This window comes from Bacillus rossius, chromosome 7 (genome assembly GCF_032445375.1).
Source record: "Bacillus rossius redtenbacheri isolate Brsri chromosome 7, Brsri_v3, whole genome shotgun sequence".
In the NCBI taxonomy this organism is placed as follows: Eukaryota; Metazoa; Arthropoda; class Insecta; order Phasmatodea; family Bacillidae; genus Bacillus; species Bacillus rossius.
The window spans coordinates 24,490,517-24,510,627 of record NC_086335.1 but is presented as its reverse complement, the minus strand read 5'-3'; the positions used below and the strand labels follow the sequence as shown (position 1 = coordinate 24,510,627).

At 36.6% G+C, this 20,111-nt stretch overlaps 2 protein-coding genes across 12 annotated transcripts in view; one reads left to right on the top strand and one right to left on the bottom strand.

Annotated features, from left to right (window-relative positions):
• The first annotated feature begins 1,457 nt into the window (after window positions 1–1,457).
• LOC134533755 (uncharacterized) lies at window positions 1,458–14,494 on the top strand. 10 transcript variants are annotated; one of them, XR_010075388.1, is made up of 5 exons: window positions 1,458–2,101; window positions 8,803–8,991; window positions 9,346–9,439; window positions 10,673–10,827; window positions 14,281–14,494. XR_010075388.1 is itself a non-coding variant. In XM_063371379.1 (5 exons), the coding sequence occupies exons 1-5, from the start codon at window positions 1,854–1,856 to the stop codon at window positions 14,457–14,459; spliced, it is 642 nt and encodes a 213-aa protein (XP_063227449.1). In that variant the 5' UTR covers window positions 1,459–1,853; the 3' UTR covers window positions 14,460–14,494. The 10 variants fall into 10 exon arrangements, 9 of the variants coding, with proteins under 9 accessions (XP_063227449.1, XP_063227451.1, XP_063227457.1 ...); XM_063371379.1 differs by having other exon boundaries at window positions 1,459–1,910; window positions 10,705–10,827; XM_063371381.1 differs by having other exon boundaries at window positions 1,460–2,101; window positions 8,933–8,991; window positions 10,705–10,827.
• A 2,739-nt stretch (window positions 14,495–17,233) lies between these two features.
• Window positions 17,234–20,111, bottom strand: part of LOC134533754 (ADAM 17-like protease) — a 43,299-nt gene continuing 40,421 nt past the window's right edge. For both annotated transcript variants that reach the window (XM_063371377.1, XM_063371376.1), the window contains exons 12-13: window positions 19,879–19,994; window positions 17,234–17,677 (exon numbers count right to left, since the gene is read on the bottom strand). In XM_063371377.1, the coding sequence (XP_063227447.1) occupies window positions 17,369–17,677; window positions 19,879–19,994 (425 nt within the window). In that variant the 3' untranslated portion in view covers window positions 17,234–17,368. The remainder of the gene's footprint in view (window positions 17,678–19,878; window positions 19,995–20,111) is intronic.

Below are 20,111 nucleotides of genomic sequence, written 5' to 3'. Positions count from 1 at the left end.
GTACGGTACCTGGCTTGGGGTTCTTGAAGGCTGGTTCGCGGTTTTTCAATGCAGCCTCGTCGTCCAGGACGGGTAGAGGTCTGCCCAAACTGCGCGCTTCCAGTCTCACTACTAAAACTGCACACAAGGTGCACACCATTAGTATCTTCGCACTCATTACTTTCGTTAGCTCGGCTCAGTGATTGCTGAATATGCTATCGTTGCCTGGCGTTCTCTCAATAATGCGCTGTGTGTCTTTCCTGAATGTGAAGTCGCTGTTGTCTATGGAAGTCTCTCTGTTAGCTGGAACATAGAGGAACGGGAAGCCTACGATGTACATTCTGTATTGCACAGACCCGAACAAGCCCGAATATCTACCTTCGACCATCGTCGGCATTAAAATGATTTAACCATATTTTTAATGTAGTTACATTAACCTAACATAACCAACCAACCACAATTTTATAAACTAATAAACAAAAAACTGACGAAGTTGGCCGAAGGTAAGATATTCGGGCTTGTTCGGGTCTGTGCAATTCATAATGAAGATCATAGGCTCTTCTAGAGGAATAGCTTGCAAGAAACATGACAAAGATTGTACACAACAGAAGATATCCACGTCTGCAATAATACATGGTAACCTGCTGAAACTTTTTTTTTATCAGCTCATTGCTAGCGCCATGTTTGGTTGTACGCCCAGAACATTAGTTGAAGCGTAGTGTTTGCATTGTGGAATCAGGTTCAAATTACTTTATTTTATGGAAATGACATTTTTTTTAAAGATGGAGATTCTAATTCATACTTAACTAACCATCATCAGCGTGGTCAAACACCATTTCCGCAATGTTTTGGGCGTATGGCTTTGGCGAGATGAAAAAGTGGGTAACTACGTCATCGTGCTGCCTCCGATTCCTACATGGTTAGAAATTACAGTAAGTTTACGGACTTTTTCAACGAATATTTTAACTCAAATAAACGAAGAGTTCTTCGTAATTTCAAATAACTGAATCTTCGTGGAAACTACACAGCATTTCGACTTCCGAGTTGTGTGTTTCGTTCTAAACAAAGGCGCGCACACACTTGGAAAAAAGAAAATTGTTATAGCTGTAGACTAAAACCAGTTTTATAAATGTTTTGTTAATAAACAAATAGTATTATTTTGGGCTCATGTTCAAAGTAAGAGAACTTAAGTGTCCGTAAATTCACGAAGATAGTCGTAACCTCAGTTCGTCGTAAATTTAAGGTGAAAATTTTAACTCTGTAACTCCAGGATCGGGTGTCCGTTCTGGTTAGCAAAACAAATTGTTGCTGAAAAACTAGTGTTAAACCTCATTATAACCAAAACTATATTTGGTATCCAGATAGGAAAATGGGGCTAGGTCATCCTCCCTTTGACTTCAATTATTAACATGATGAAGATCCTACACACCCTCTCCCTGACTTCTCACCTCCGTGAAGACAACTGCGGCTGCTCTAGCGCTCCAAGCGGCAGGGCGCACTTCTGGAAGTAAAACACATCACTAGGGGCGTGTATAGTTCGCAAAATAACCTGATCGCTCATTGGACTGCAATAAGCAATGCCTACGCTAGCGATTGCTCCCTTGTAATTGGCGGCCGTCTGCAAGAGAAGCCATTGCCCTGTTTGGCCGGACCGTTGATTGAGCACTGGATGGCTGTGATTGGTGTGCTGACAGTAAACGTGTACCTGAAATAAAAATAAATAAAAAAATCACGAAACACAGACAATGCTACAACGTTTTAACACTCAGCTGGTCTGGATTTTTTTTGTTGGAAAGTTCGTCCATGCCTCTATCACAACTGCCTCAAACGAAGAAATAAAATAATGTTTGTAACAAATAAAATTTGACAAACACATGGTCGCTGCGCGGACGTGCAAGATGGCGTCGGGAAGCTTATTGTTTGATGTTGACGTGAGTCGTGTCCTGCCAGTTCGTGAACTTGAAGCGGCGAAATATTCACGGAATCAAAGGAACAAGTCTCCGGGGTATTGTTTGCGTAATTAACTGTCAGTTTCATTGACTTCTGGGCCTTGTTCATAAGAAGAAATAAATTTGTTTAATGGCTAAACCTTTGCAAAGAGAATTTTACAAAACCTTAATAGGTAGGCCTACGTCAAAATTATTTAAATTTTTGAGAATTTAGAAATTGCGAAATAATAAATTGTTAAAGTTAAATTGTAGTCATGGCAATAATTTGCCAGTCGTATCAACTTTTAATCTGAATGTTTGCTGTTTTTAGTAGTTAATTTTTCTTCTTTTGGGATTGGTTCCAAACGTATCAAATTATATTTTGGCTTTCGATTGTGGGAAACTTAAACATGCAGTAACTGTTTGGATTATATGAAAATTGTTACTTTAAAAAAGGGGGTTGTCTGTAATGTCGGTTTACGGACGATAATTTTACGTGATAGCGTCATAAGAAAACATTGATGAAAAATTGCATACTTTTCAATTTTCGAATATTATATACAGTTTTTGCAAATTTAATTAAAATAATTTGTTAAAATATAATCACGAATAATTAGTTAAAAAGCCCACCTTAACCTATTTGATATTATAGAAGATTTTCTCGTATGGTGGTTGGCCGGTTCTTGCACCCTCGGCTCTGGCGGAACATGACAATTTTTCGTGCGTGCAGCCGGCGTTCATTGATTTATAAGACGTTATCACGTCATATATATAGTACGAGCAAACTGTCTTTTAAAATCATTACTCACTCTCATATTCATCTATGCAACCATTTTCTATTCTAACTAAACTTAATTACAAAATAAATTAAATTGTTGCTACTTTTTTGACATTGTGTTGTTTGAATCTGTACTTGCTGTTGCTCGTGGTCGCGGGCATATCAGGAGCGCTCTCCACTTCCCTCGAGGCTAGGTATCTGGAGCCGCACATTATTACGGAGGTCCCGATGGGAAGGCCGAGTTAAATAAAATTTCTACGTGACCTTATCTCGGGGGGAAAAGGAGGGGGGGGGGGGGGGGGGTAAAAGCTATTCGTACGTAATTTGCCTGCACGGAAAAATAAATGGTAACGCAAGAGTGTTTCAAATCTAGTCGTTCATTATGTTAGACAAAGTATTCCTCATTTGTAGTTTTTTGACTGAATAGTTTCCTTACTTTAAGATTGTTTCAAATCTTACATTTAATTATAATACACATTTTCCTAAGTCTAAATAATTACTTTTTAAAAAACCAATCTTTGGTTTATGTCAAGTAAAATCTATGTTTTTTTTAGTGTAACTGAACCTTTTCTAACGACATTTAACTATCTAACGCTTTTTAGGGAAATTCTTGGTAAAAAAAAATCTTACATAAATAAGAGATAAAAAAGGGGGGTTTCGAGCAATCGTATGTATCCTTACATGACGTGGGGTTGTCAAAAATGGCTAAAATCATCCTTAATTAACGGCCCCTTACATGATGGGTTACTTCATTTCCTTGTCATCACTATCAGTTAAGGGAGTTATTATATAAATTAATTCCGTTTAATATTTTCCTCAGATATTTAATAAAAATTATTTTCGATTTGCAAAAGGTCGCTCAGTGATCGTATGATATCCTTTTGCGTGACTTTTTACCGCTTTTAGAAAATATCGAGTGAATATCCGTAGAGAGAATTTGAGATGAAGCATGGACTGCACGAGACACAGGACACGTCCTGACACTCGGCGAGCGAGCTCAAGAAGCGCGCGGACGGTAAGGGCGACTCTGGCTCGCACAGCACACGCCTCCTCGTCTCTACGCGCCGGGCAACGAGCTGGAGCGCAGTGTTCACGTCGGTAACGCGCCTCTAGTCCTCTGGTGGTTATTAGAGACAAGAGCTCCCCGCACTTTCCTATACCATTTAAAATACTGTGTGCAGAGTTTTTCATAGCTAAAAACGTCCGTGAAAATTACTCGTTATAGCCTTTTCCACTGTCCGAAACGTACGGGTTAATAGATGGAATGAAACTTTTATAGGCAAGTGCAATGACTCTTAAATACTACTCGTAATCAGACACTTTTAATACATGTTGAACGGTTTGTAAATGGCACGTTCAGACCCGGAGATCTGTACGCTGTTTAGGAACCTAGCCAGGCGGCAGTCTTAAGGGGGTGCCTTATATTTCAGGTCATGATTGTATATTTACTTTAATCACAGATAAACTCGTAGACTTTTTAAATAGTTTTACTTTAAGGAAATAAACACTATATACATCGCATAATTTTTGCATGGTTAACTGCCAAAATTACATTTTTATTGTTTTTTGGAGGCGTACAAATAAAGAAAGTCAACTGGGAAACTGGACTAAAACATTCTAGGCTTAAAAGCAATGAAACTGGCAACTATATGATATTGTTTTTATGTAAATTCAAAAAACTAATTCCAGTTAGCTTAGCTGACAAATCCTCACTAACTCGAGGGTTTTAAAAGGCCAGAAACCGTTTCGTGACTTAGACCTGTTGGCCATTTGATTCTCTTTATTTGAACGCCAAAAAAAACCGTTAAAAATTCATGTTCTCATTTCTTGGAAGTTACACCGTTAAAAAAAAATTGGTTGTCTGTAAAGTCGGTTTACGGACGATAGTTTAACGTGGCAACGTCATAACAAAACATTGATTAAATGATTACATACTTATATGAATAAAATAGAATCATTTTTATTTTAATAATAAAAGAATAAATACTTGAAATTATACAAATCAGTTTTCTAATTCCTGCAAGAATAATTAACCTTTATTGCCGAAATTGTTGTTGTAATAAGCAATGCAAACCACATTAACTTTTCACTTCATATTATAAACAGTCGACGAAACAGTTCACGTGTAGATGACTTGTTATTAATTTTAAAAACTGGCGTTTAGTATAAAGTTTAAATATAATTTTGAACAAGTTTTCATATAAATAAATGTAATCAAATATCTATCATCAATTATATGAATCACCATAATTTTTTAGCCAATTTATCAGCGTAATGGGACACAGCATAACGGAACAATGTGCGTTCACTTTTTCGTGCGTGCAGCCGGCGTTCATCGATTTATTAGATGTCACGTCAAAAAAGTCTACATGTTTACCAGAATTTTACTGAAATATAAAACAGTGACCTGACGTGTGACGCGTCCACGCGGCTGTCCCTGGCGTCGTCGCCGGGAATCCAATAAAGCAGACGCGGGAGTCTTGACCCTGGCCCTCTTCGCCCGGCTACCCCCTCCCAACACCTTATCAAGGGCCACTGGGCCAGTGCGGGCTGATTACCAACACCAGCGGAAACTTGCGAATTTTTTAATTTTCATAGTTAAGCGATATTTGTTAAAAAAAATTAATTCTGAAAATACTTTTATTAGGTATATGCTCTTTAACTTCCTCTTTTCATTAAACCCGGCGGAGATAAGAAATTCCAAATACTTTAGGAGATATCGAATTTTTTAATTTCAATCACAATACCTGTGCATTCATGCGGCTATCACTTTGTTTCTGGTTTACGAGTATGAAAATTTTTTTTCTTGCGGCGTTCACCCGCCTCTAACTTAGGTGAGTTTTTAATGTTTCAAATTTTAATGTTTTATTTGTTATTTGGATATTGTTGCGGAAGTAATAAGTAAAAAATAATTACGTGAGTTCCTACTGTTCATCATTTGTCCCGGTTTGTTTGGTCAGGTCAGTTAATTATAAATACTTTAAAACTAAACAACCATTAAAATTAATTCACATTATTTTTAATGTCCACTTAGTTTGGAAGTATTTATAATGTAACTGACCTGACCTAATCGACTATTTTAATTAATTAGGCATTCACTAACACACGGCAAAATAAAAACATGGGACGGTCGAATGATTGCACAGGTCTTGTATAGCAAAATAAAAACGGCGATATCTCCTAAAGTACCTATTTGGAATTTCTTATCTCCGCCGGGTTTAATGAAAATAGGAAATTCAAGAGCATAGAATAAACGTATTTTCGGATTTTTAACTTTATTTTTCAGAAATACCGCTAAACACTACATATTTACTGCTTGCTGGAATAACTGCAAATAGTGTGAGCAGTTAGTTAGGGGTGAGCTGCATTAATGAAATGTATAAAATAAGTGTTATTAATGTAGCTACCCTAACCTTACTAACATCTCACTTTATTATAGGTACATGTTCATTATTTATCAGAAGCTGCTACTCTGCATAATTATTTTGGGTAATTGTTCAGTTCAGCCAACATTTCTGTAAAACTCTATATAAAAATCGAAACCTCACATATAAAATAACTTATGTATTCATTATTTTCGTTTAATATTAAAAAAAGCTAAAAATCGTTTATTCACGGTTTCCCGATATCGCCTGAAACGTGTCGGCACTGTACACAAACATCAAAGGAAAAAAATATGGTCATGGCTACTGTTTGTATGGTCTAGCTTTGTAATGTAAACAAAAAACAGCCATATCTCCAAATTGGTAAGGAATTTCGTAATGCACCTATTTGCAAAAAAATCAGTAATTTTTTTGCCACAAAATTATATTTGTTTCAGATTTTTAAATTCATTTTTACAAATAAGTGGCCTAAATGAAGCTTTACCTTGTCTTGTCTTGATTAAATGGTGTGTAAAAATATTATATTTTTATTTTATTAAGCCATTATATTTTTATTTTATTAAGCCTTTTTGAAAGAATTCAGAGTGTTGTATGTTAAGATAGCTAAAAAGTTTGGTACGGTAGTAGATTTTAATTGAGGAATTTTGTTTATTTTCATATTAATTTTATTTATATTTTTAATTACTTACTTAGCATATAGTTGATCTATTATCAAGTACTCATGATTGTATAGGACACAGGCCTATAAATTATGAAAACTGAATTCTTTACAAGTGTTAGTACATTTTGACGTCGTACCGACCATGGCCTCTAAGCCCGTGCTCCGCACCGGTTCCGGATCCCGTTTTTGGAGCGCACCCCTAGCCCAGCCGGAATGAGTCAAACGAGCGCCCCGGGCGTGACCTCAATAAACTCGAATAAACTTCAGGACACGAGACCCCGGGGACTCGATTTCATAAAACACTCAATGAATGAGACACTAGGACAATAGTAATTATTCATAAGCATTAAGCAAGTGCATCGTAGGTAATCCGTGCGAGCACCGCACGCACAGAGTGGGCAACGAACCTCATTACCAGTCGCCGCGGCCACTGGCCTTAATTACAGTGCCCGTGAACCTGATCAAGTCAGGTTAGGGGAAATCCAACCTAAACAATTTACACGGAGACAATTTGTCACTATATTGACAGTCGCCAACTTGGTGCGACATTTCAAATCATTAAATAATACAAAACAGCTGTTAAGCCTTAAGCACCCAATTACCAGGTGCTAGATTTTATTTAAGCTCCTGGAATGTGTTTTTTTGTTATAATTAAACCAATTAATATAAGTTTTTGGCGCCATCTCACAAGGGAAGTGAAAGTCCCCCCCCCCCCTGCCCCATCCCTTGCGAGGCGGCCATGTTCGGCAGTCTCGAACCACTCTGCGCCGGGTCAGGACGTGTTCGTCCGTGAGCAGCCTTCACCTTTGTGCTCACCGATCGCTCCTTCTGTAAGTAATGTAATCACGTAAGTAACCTTCTAATTCGCTGCTGCTCACGTCGACCCGGCGTGTATTCCGCGGAACCGGGCCTATCCCGACCGCCTTTTTAGTGATTTTGCACCGCGTCGCGGATCACGCCACTTACGGTACTGGCAGACTCCAGCCACAGTGTTTTTTTAGTTAATTCGCCGCGCATACACCTGCCGGCTCCAACGTCACGTAAATTTTACAGTTAATTTAGGGTCACGCTCGTCAAGGCCCCCCCCACCCCAAACTCGTTAACTCTCGGCGCTGGCCATTTCCAGCAAACATTAATCACGTTCCCGCGAGACAGCCGCGGTAAAACCCAAGGGTTGTTGTAGTGTTGTGTTTTGTTTTAAAGTGTAAATGTAATACGGCGTAGATGCCGCACAGCACATTAGCGCGGTTTGTGTAGCGACTTTGTACCGCGTAGTGTACGTGTAGGGCGTACAAGGTACCCACGCGTACCACCGGAAAGTACGTGAATTAAATACCGTTTAATATAAACTGTGTTGTATATCGTCATTCTGCACCCTTCCGTCCTCCACACGGCCGAGCGCCGCAACTCAGGATAGGTTTCAAGCCGCGTACCTGGCGGGGCACGCGGGGGCAGAGTACCCACGACCCACCATCAACGGCCTAGCAGCCCGCTAGCCTGGCACCCCCCGGACATTAGCAGCACCACGACGCCCGTAGCGCCCGTCAGGTACCTCCCGGGCCTTAATCAGAGGTCGGGTGACTGCAATTTTCTTATATTTATTATACAAAAATCCTATAGGTACCAGTTTCTACAATAACATATTTTTCTCATCAGCTGAAAGTTCATTGTCATTGTATGTAATCTGACTATTCTTTAACCAAAATTAAATCACATTGATGACTGAATAAAATACACTGGGCAGTGACCATCCCAAGTAGCCTACATAGATGTGTTATTATTTGAAATATTTTGTAAACTCTTATTTTCAATATATCACTAAAGTTAATGTTCTAACACAAGATTGTGATAAGCTGCAGTTAATTTGAACTTTAAAATGCCAGCAAAATGCACACCTTCCCTTTAAACCAAAATCCATAAATATTATGTAGGTAATTCCTTATATCTATAAACTAGGCCTAATTTTTAGACGTGAGTTTTGATATTTAGGTTCATTTCAGATGTATTAATATTCTGTTTGAAAAGTTTACATTCCACATGCATAGCAATATTTAATTTGTTTTGAAATTTTAGACATGGGCTGACATCAAGAGCAATGCTAGAAGGAAGACAGTTGATGCCAAAGCTGCTAAGCTACGAACAGGCAATAAAAATCCAGTGGTGGTATTAAGCACCCTGGATGAAAGAATTTTATTCATTTTAGGTCCCGCATCATCTGACGGGATGCCACTGGAAGAAGGTGACTTTGGTCTGCAGTTAATGGTACGTACATGTTATTTTGTGGTAGTCTTGCATGTTTTTTATCTTATCCATTTTTTATGAATTACTTGAAATGGTAATACAGAAATTTATATATAAACCTTGTATTTTCTTAAGATAACTAAATTTAAATATGTACTTCACATTGTCTCCATAATTGCTATTATTTTACTTTAAATTTTTATTTCCTACTCTTTTCTTTTCATAGGATAGCTACCAAATGTTAAAGGCTCTTTGGCAAGGTTGCTTAAAGGGCTATCAATATGGAATTTATTTCTTCTTGGTGATATTTTAAGCAGTTATTTATACTTATATAATATTTATTGTTTCTCATAATTATTGAATTATTGATTTCAGGATGTGGAATTACATGGGGCTGCTGAACAAAACCAAAATGATCTACTTTCTTTTGACTTGTGCAGAGAAGTTGTTAACAGTCCAGTGGCAGAAGGTGAGAACATAAATATGTATCCTATTTTATATAGCCATGCGCACTTCCCCTTAAAGTATTGTTACACAATCTCGACGTTATTAATAACGATGATTATGAATTAATTTATACAAAAGTAACTGTACAGACAAGCTAACCTTCTGTAAAGTAGTGTTTTTGGCTTAAAGTTATTCCTTAAAAATCTTCAATTAATGCAAAACTTATAAATTCCTCTTGAATGTAAAAATATTTAAGTAATTTTAAAGGCTATTAAGATAAGGGAAACTAAATCATATATTTATGAAAACAATTTTCAACTCTGTGTTTATAATTATAAATTCCAGCATAATTAGGATTGCCTTAGTAAGACAAAACTGCAAACTTATATTCAAAAACCCCACTGACTCCTCTCCCATCTTCAAAATAATATATATATACTTATATTAATCACAGTCCACAACTCATCATACATATGGTAAACTGCATATAAGGTAGTTTTTCTTGTTGATTCACAGGAATTATTGGGAAGTAGTATTATTTTCTTGTTTAGAACCATTTGTTTTAAAATCTATAAGGAGTCATATTCTTTTAATTGTAAAATAGTTTATTTGTAATTATTTTATGTTTGTACATAAATCATATAAATCAAATGAAAATTTATGCTAGTACAGAATTCTGTGGGATATGTTAGGACATTTGCCCAAAGATCTAGTAATAAGTGTTCACTGTTACCTAGGCTAGATGCAACACAAATCTTTAATTAATTTGCAATCATAACTCGGGTGAGTTGCTTATGAGATGAAAGTTCAGTATTACAATAGGAAATTTATGCAAAACTAGCAAACTGGTCTATGAATTATATTTCCAATATGTTCGACTTTACACTAAAGCATGTTTTAATTTAATCTAGGTTATTCTTTTTCAATCAGGAATAATATTTTCTCCGCGTGCGAGTAAGCGCTCTCCTGCAATTACGTACAACAAAACATTTGTTAATAGATTTAGAAAATAATGTCCTATTTTATGTAGCATCACACAGCTACAGAAAAAAAGTTTTATGATTTCACAGGCCAGTGCAAATACCTTTGTAACCACTTTTTGTTATTTTATTTCTTTTATGGACACATCTAGACTGTAGTGCATATTCTTTATTTTTTGGCACATTTTTAATATGACCTATTACAAAAGTATAAATATATAAAATTTCTATTGTAGGTACTATACTACATTGAAAGTTTATTTAATTGTTTTTAGTTTAAGAGGTCATGTTACATATTGCGCACCAGTGATTTCACCAAGCACCAGTACTGCACCCAGCACTGATGCTGTGGCCAGCCCCACCGCCATTGCCACTCCCAGCACCGGGAAAGGTGCTGTGAAAACACGCTTGTCTTCTCATCACAAGAAAGGTTTGTCCGGGTAATCAATCAGTCCCAATTTTAGCAAACACTTTCATTGCCCGATATTCCTGTTGGCTGCCACTAATCCAGAACTGTAGGTATGTAGCTAAATAAATCATGTTTATATTAAACAGTCATACTTTTTTACAGTTCACATACAAATGTAATACTATGTAATACATTTTAAGGATTATAATCCACACTCTTTATAATAAAGCATAATATCAGCTTTGATCTAGATTAGGAAAGTAGGTATGTAATTGCTTAGCAATAAAATAAGACCAAGTAAGTAGAAACACTGCTGCTGGTATGTGTACGCTAAGTAATTAAGTCATTGACAATTACTAATAATGAATGTAAGGATTACATTTGGTGGTACAAGTAATGCAGTACAATCATTTCATTTTTAACACTGTTCAAGGGTATCTCAAAATGTAAAATGCTGGAAAGTGTAAAATAAGTAATATGTATGAAAAATCTATTTTTGTTCAGAGAACTGTAATATTAAATGACTTAAACATATAGTACTCTGATATACACATCATTATTCATAATGAGTGTCTGAAGCATATCTAAATATATTATCATTTATTTAAGTCCTATATATGTATACATTCTGTAAAGTATAGGTAAGCATACAGTCTATGTACTATGCTTTCATACTTTAATTAGTAGGTAACATCAGACACTCAGTAAGCATAGTAATAACAATATCACAGAACTTAAGGAAAGTGTACTGATGCAGAAGTTATTTTTTTCAGAGAAAAAAAAAAATACAGCAATGTTTATTAAAACCCTATTTTTGTATTATAAAAATTTTAAAAAAATATTATGTCTTTTTAAACTGTCTATCAACCATGATACACTTATGGTGTCTCATTTTATTATGTTTAATGTCTAATTATGTTTAATTTTAATGTTAACGTAATTTGTTTAGTTAATGTTTTCATATTTATTTTCATTTACGTCTTCAGAAGTCTCTGTACCAATTAATCAAAGACTGTGGTTTTCCGTGTGGCCATTTACCTCTGCTGAATGGACTTGTCCACGTATGAAAGAGGGGGAATTAGCGGAGGGAGGTGGATGACGTCATGGGAGTGTGACGTATGCGGGAAGCGGACTGTTTGGACTCTGGGCAGACAGAGGCTTGCGGGCGTTAACCGACGGCGGAACAGTTGTGAATATGGGTTCCCAGGGTAACTCCATGCACGGGAGTTGGGACACGACCCACACGTCGTTATGAACCGTTAACCCTGGGGACTGCTACGCGGAGCTATCGTTGCCGCCGCCCGTATCGGCTGGTTTATATTTTTTATATTTTGGAATGAACGGCAACGTATTTACCATCAACATTTTTAACTTTTCGTGAGTCGCGAGTGCTAGTGCACCACGCCCCGAAGTGTGTCGACCGTGACTATTTGACTGGGCTACATGTGTCACCTACGCCGAGTCTACAGCCCGGGTACCCAGAGGCACTACAGTTTTGGTAAATTTCTACTACACGGCGAGAATTACTGTAAAACTTTAATTTGTTATTGGTGGAAGAAGAAGTTGTTTTGGGACGGTAGCCAAGACTTGATTTGGTGTGAACTACCCCCCCCCCCCCCCCCCTCGCGCGTCTTTGAAGTACGGACTGAGACTTATGCGAAGGCAAGGCCTTTGTGTTGCAGGTAATGTGATCGCTACGGCCGGGCGTCACGTATAGGATTGTAAATTTTTATGTCTTTTTTTATGTATTTTATGTTACTTGTCTGTAGTCCATGTATTATAATTTATCCGGAATAAATTTAAATGTTTGCTTATAAAGTAATTGGTATGAACGCTGCAATAACCTACTCAACACATAATCAAGCTTTTATTTTAGTTTTGCATCTCTTCCGTGTCTACGCAACTAGCCATGGTGAAGTCAAGGTTAGCTGGGTTCAAAAACAATTATTGTAACTGGCGGTGCTGGTAGAGATGGACGTGGGCTGCTCGCCCCCGCACGGGGTAATAACAGACCCGCAACCATTAGATTCACGAAACTTGTCAATTCCTAGCCATGTAGCTATAAATTGTACCATTTCTCTCAACAAAAAACAGTTTGTAGGTTCATTTGAGGCCCTTTGCACCCACAAACCATTTATTCAAGAGTAAGTTCCTCATATTGTGATGCATAAATGTATTTTCTCTTCGAAAAACCACCACCCTGAGATGTTTTTTCTTCAATAATTTCACAATATTTTACAATTGTTTTCAGAGTTTAAATTGGCATCCCTAACCTCTCAGCGAGTGAAACACTTGAGTACGTTTTTGCTTGTCCATGCACTTTCTAATGTTAGTTTTCTATCAATCAAAAATGTTTTCAATATTTTACACTCTGTATTTTGTTAAAAATCCTACAGATAAAACCACTTCAGTAATCACAAGGGGGTTTTCCTTATTCACAATATTATTTGTTGCCGAACACATTCATTCTAAAAAGATGTCAAACATTAATATACTGTATGCATTGTATACTGTACCTAATCATGAATTTATAAGTTATTAATTAATGAACAATAGGAATTTCTATAAACTTTAGTGCTATCATCATGTGCTAGCATTTTCTCGAAGTCTGCCTTTATTAGGCTATTGACAATTTTCAATGGAAGAGCAATTCGAAAAATTCACAAGATACAACGCTAGTGTATAAGCAACAGCATTTTGTATTTGGTATTTCACATGATACTGGCATCTTCATAGGTAAGATGTCCATGACAAATGCAGGGTTAACAAATTTATGTACACATAGCATAAACAAACAGCGTACATTTGCGGGAAGCAGATGATGGGGGCGTTAAAATCAACCGAAAGTTACTGCATTGCATCAAATGAGGTTACAATGGGCCTGAAATAAACTGGTGCAAATAACGAGAAAATGTTAAGACGTGGTCATGTAAAATTGGGGTTGTACTGTATATCTGTACCCAACTGAACATCAATATGTAGGGGGCAGAATGGACAATGTTAAATTCATCTTTGTTTCTGAATTATCTGAGTATATGTGACTGGTACCATTGACATTGATGAATACTTTTTGATTCCTTCATAAATTTTATTACCATTGCATATATTTTAACAGTAAAAACCTCATTTTATTATGTCCCTGTAATACTTTGGGTGAAGCTATGCCTATTCTGTATAGTATGGACTCAGTGGCTCCAACAAGCAATTGTACATGCTGGAACTTGCATTGATAGTCTCATGAAATTGGCCAATATTATGGTCTAAGTTATTTTGTATAAGTAAAATTTAAAAAATTGATTGTTGTATTGTGAAGTGTTCTGTTGTTTCATAACAAAACCTTTATTTTGTTTGTTGTACCTACTTTATTTAACCCTGCCTCAGTGCTAGTGTTAGTGCTTGTTAGGTTGCAGTAGTGCTGGCTTTGTAATTTGAATGGAGAATTTTGTACAAAACAATATTTTCACTTTTTTTCAGATAAGCTTCCAAGAAGAAATCTTCTTATGAAAAGATTCGGGGACCAATTGAGTGCCATACAAGAACGGCAGCTGGCAGCTGATCTGCGATGTGCAGAGATGAGCAAAAGTAACTGTGTGCAAACTAGAATCGCTGAATGTCTGGAGAAGTTGCTCCGAGTGCTGGGGGACAGGGTTTGAAAATGAGAAGTTAAAATAAAAGAATGTTAAATTAATATCTGTTTTGTACTTATAATATTCCTTCCATTATATACATATGCGTTTATTTCTATTGGCACAAGAGGTTTGTTATGGACACATAGTTTGTTTTTTAAGTTTTGGTAAACAACAAAAGGGTTTGTTTGTATATTCCTTTATAACCAAGCTAAAAAAATTAAGATAATGTAAATATTTTTTCAATGTGTTTGTATAATAATTTAACATACTTACAAATTATAGGCACTAATTTATTTTACAATATTAAAGTAATAAACATGGAAACATTTAAACATATTTATAAGAGTTCCTTAAATAACAACCTTATGTAGCTTTTGTTTCCTTCCCAGCACAGAAAACACGAAGAAAACTTGTAGATGTGAGCTGACTACTTTCATCAACTCTTGGTCTAATAATTTGTCAAATGTAACTTAATTTATAAAATATTTTTTTTTATATTAGAGACACATTTATATTTCATAACCACACGGAGTGAAATAATCAAAAAATATAGTGGTTCAGTAAAAAAAACATTGCCATTAGTAAGCATAGGTACTGACAACTGTTCACCAAACTTAAGATATGTTTGATTAGTTACGCTTTATTAAAACTTCTTGAATTTAAACATAAATCAAATTGAAACAATCTGTGAAAGAGCAGCATTTGAACTACGTAGCTGTATAGATTTTTAATGAATGTGTATTAACAAATAGAAAATATATATAAAATCTTGTCTCTACCAATATGTCATGTTGGTTATATTTCTGTTGCCCTTTTCATTTTCAAACCGTTTAGAGACAATGAGCTGCCTGTGGAAAATGCCCAAACATGGTGTATAAACAGTGTGCATAAATGACAATTTTTTAAAAACAAAATTAACATGCTCTTCAAAATACATTAATACAACACTAGTTTTTTTTTTAATATTTTTAATGTACTGTTAGATTATTAAACACCACATTCACACTTCTTGTTTCATAGAAAAACAACAAAAAATACTGACATATGGTTACTTTCAAACCTAAACAACAGCAAGTCCTATTTACTTCAACAGTGAATAAACCATTCCCAATTAAATCAAGAGATCACTGAACAAACAAAGTTGTAATAAAAATCTGAAACTAAACAGTAATAAAACAGTAAAAACCATTCAAAAAGTTATCTGAAATATATTAAGAAATAAATAAATAGTACTAATACTGGTACATATATCTTGTATCACAAACTTTTTTTTTTACTCGGGTGGAAAATGGACACAAGCACATAACATGCAAGCTGGTACTTGTAGAATGACATAATAAATACATATAAACTTTTTTTATTAGTTGCAACATATTTATGATGGTGCAAGACTGTCTTGCCACTTGTTGAAGTCCGTATTTTATCGCACAATCGTCGCACCACTATTTAAGGGCGTCAAAATTTGTAAAACAAAATTCTCGCATAAATGTTGCATGATGTTTTTGTCCTGCTGTTAGATTCCAAATGCTTTGTGTAGGTATGAGTAGGTAGTAAACATGACAGGATAAAACACCATGCAACAGCAATCAGTTTTCAAGTTGCTGTCAGGCAGTTTGGTAGTTATGAGAAAATACAGTAATTACAATTACAGTAAAACTTGTTTAAGATGTACTCGCACAATACAATTTCCCATCCAGTATGGTTAAATGTTTCGGTCCCGCCATTTTCTCAATAAGATATAGGTAATTTTTTTAATTACTGTATTTTAAAGTTAAAATCTATTATTTGTTCAGATATTACCACTTACTTATTTAATTAACAGAAATATGAAGTTGTCTGAAAGTTTTTTAAAAACTTTTCACAACATTATAACGTTTATCCTTCCATCTTTGTTGTCGCTGTGTACCGCTTATAAAAATGTAGACAGCACTAGTTGACATCATTCATGTTTTATTACGTTGATGCCCGTATAGAGTGTGCGCACATAGTTGGATATATATTGATACATATTGATAGCTCGCCAATTGCACGCAATGCCCACTCTCTGTTTAATGCCGAGATAACTACATTTGATAGTCCGCACTCTTTCATGGTTAGTGTGTACTACAACGATAGTTATGTTTTAATTCCGGCTCACGTTCTTGGGATCACAGTTTTTTTGTTGCATGACTTAGTAATTTAAATTTTTTACAGTGCTTTTGTATACTCTAATTTTCAAAACAGCATACTTTCCATGAATAGGTTTTGTTTTTTTTATTGACGTCATCCCAGGTGCTCCCGTGGCTCGCACAGGTCGTTATGTCACCTCGGTGCCTCACTGGTCGGCGTTTGTGGTCGGTGGTAAGTGTCTCGAACGGGTGCAGGTCGATTGTCATGGAGAGCGGAGATAGACTCGAGACCTCACGGGACCTGCCTTCACCCCTCGGCGCGAGCAGTCGTGTGCGACAGGCGGAGTTCGGCGATCGGCGTTCGTGTGCGGACCGGACAGTCGTGTGCGTGCTGACAACGTTTCGAGTTAGTCGTGTGTGCGGTCCAACCACTCCTGCCTGCCACGTGGCGACGTCACAACCACTGAGAGAGAGGAGTCTCATGCTGTGAACTGGCCCACAGCAACCACCACTATTAAAGGTTAGTTGGCGCCCTCAGACACCACCCAGTCATGCATCAACATCGGCAGGACGACATTATGAATAACTTTACATCAACAAAAATGCTTTCCTCGCATAAAAATCACACCCATACTTTTCAAACTTGATTTTAGTATAAAATATGTGACCATTATGTAATAAAACACGGTATGAGCAACACTGTGCGTACTAGTGGTATTGCTAGTATCCATTTTTCACTTACAATAAATGGCACAGATGTCTGCTTTTTAATGTTTTCACAAATTTTAAAAACATCTGGATGACCGTAAATCGGTAACGGAAGGTTCACGAAGCAACGGACGCGTGAGTGTTTGCCCTGTTGCTCGGCACGCGGATGTAGATGTTGCGACGGTCACTGAACCTGTGGAACTCACCACTGTTCCTCCAGTTCGCTATCTCTTCCTGGAAGTGACGCCGCCGCCGGTCGATGTAGCTGATGACGCAGCTGGCCGGGATCCATATCAGAGCCGTCACCAGTATCACCGTCCCCACGATGTTGTCCCTCAGGAACAGCAGTACCTTGTTGATGTTTATGTCCTCAATTATGTCCCAGAACCTTTCCACGACATCCTGGATCGTCTTCTCGCAGAGCCCCTGGAGGAAAAACAGCATCAGTAACACTAATAAGTAATTATGTTCCATCACTATCAAGCTTTAGGCCAGGCCTGCCGTTTTTACGGATTTTATCCGTTTTCACGGATATTTGAAGCTTAAAACGGACTAACGGATAAACGGCGACATTCACGGATATTTACGACGCTTCGCAGATATTTTCATTTTTGAATTTCGTTCGTGTAAATATTTACATTCAACTACCTATTTGAAGTTGTCAAACCATACAAGCATGCAAACACTCACATCACGTGTAGCGCCATGGAACTTCCAATCGTTTAACGACAAACCAAAAACATTTACTCCCAAATAGCGTTTCATGAAGTACAATATCTATGGTTTCGGGGGAAATGTTTTTTGTTTGTTGAGTTAAACGCTAAGAAGTGTCATGGCGTCAGTAAACACTGGTATTTTTTGCCGTTACAATGTTTTAGGTGCTGCATTTGTTTACAAACTTCTTACGTGATTTAAGTAGTAGTTTTGGTCTTAGCTGATTGTGATGGAGAAAAAACGTAAGGCTTCGCCGGACAGGTCACTTTATAAACAGCGTTAACGTAAAGAATGGGAGCAAGAATTGAAATGGTTGAGGCGTGGCAAAACTGAATTTTCTGCCGTTTGTTCGACTTGCAACTCGGAACTGCACGTGACAAAGGGCGGCTTGAAGACGCAAGTTCATGCGAAAAACCAACGAGCTGCTGATCAGAGTTGTTCTTTGACGAGTTTTGTAACCAAACCAAACAAAATAATTGATGCGGAACTGTTATGGGCGAACTTCGTTTGTGAAAAAAATTTATCTGTGAAACTCGGTGATGATTTCACGAAACTTGTCCCGCAAATGTTTCCAGATAGTGAAATTGCAAGAAACTTTCCTTGTCCTCGCACTAAAACTAGCCAGATAATTATTCAATCTTTGGGTACATCTGCTGCAGATAATGTTACCTATGCAATGAAAACACAATTTTTCACACTGATGATTGATGAATCAACTGATGTTACAGTCACTAGGCAGGTTGTAGTGTTAGCAAGGTTCTTTCCATCTGAGATTGTTGAAACTCATCTGTACAAAGTAATGGCTTTGAGTAGTGCTGCAACTGGAGAAAATCTGCTGTGGAAAGGGATTTTTCAGCAATCTCAAGATGGTTAAAACTGTTCACAGATCGTCAATGGAATCGCCAATGTTAAATGTGCTGTTGCATTACAGAATGAGAACATCTGCAGGTCTGGCTTTCAAGCCCACTGACGAGATGCGGAAAAGAGCACAGAACATAAAAAAGTAGCTAGTTAATGATGTGAAATACATTTGTTTTTTTAAACTTGTAAATAACTTCAGTTGTATGGATGTATTTATAGTTTGTAAATAAGAAAAGCACCAAAGCCTATACTGAAGAGAAATTTTTAAATTACTTTTCATTTTATTGTGATACCAACTATTAGTTTTGTAATGTAAGTGGCAAATCTTAAAAAAATTTTACATTCATTTGATTTTTTTTTTAATTATGTTTTGGAATGCAATATATATTTAAAATTACTGCGGAAAATAAATTATGTCAATTATGGCTATAAATTTTACAGGATTTTTAAATGCTGTAAAGAGGATTTAGGAACCTAATTTGGTGGCAGGCCTGGCATATAGTGTCACAATATGAAATTAATGGGAAAACATGTTTTCCACTGCTTTGTAAACTTGCAAAGTCAATGCTTATTCTTCCACACAGCAATGCAGGGGTGGAAAGGATATTTAATAAGCTCAACCTTATCAAGACAGCGCACAGGTCATGTCTTGAATCGCCAATGCTAAATACTTTGTTGCATATATCTTCTAGGAAGAATATGGCAGAATTCCAGACAACAGAAGAAATGAGGAATAGGGCAAAACATCTGAAAAAGTGATATTTAAATACTGCCAGTGGTGAAGTGTAGGCTACGTGTGTGTGTAAATACTTGTATAATGTTAAAAATTAAATTGTTTTGATTGAAGTATAGTTACGTACGTTATGATCAAGTAATTTTTATAAAAATTGCAAATTTTTTTGTATTTTTTAATGTACAGGATTATAAAGGAAATATTTTATATTCAAAACAAGGATATTACAGGATATTTCACATTTCAATCAAGGATATTGTTTTCAAAGTGGTGGCAGCCCTGCCCTAGGCTATACCTGTTACACATGAAAGTATTGTACCTTATTACAAAATCCTTGGATGCAAGGTGTTCCATCAGGCAAGATATCCTGTGGATCGACAGGGTAGCACGTGTCGTTCAAGTTCATGCGACAACACCGCTTGCACGCATCGCCAACTAAAACAAATAACAGATACCCATTAGTGATTTGGCAATTTTTTTTGTCCCAAATTTCGTTGCCAGATATTCACTGAACGTTATCTGCAAGCTGTGTATTGTAAACCAAAAGATCAT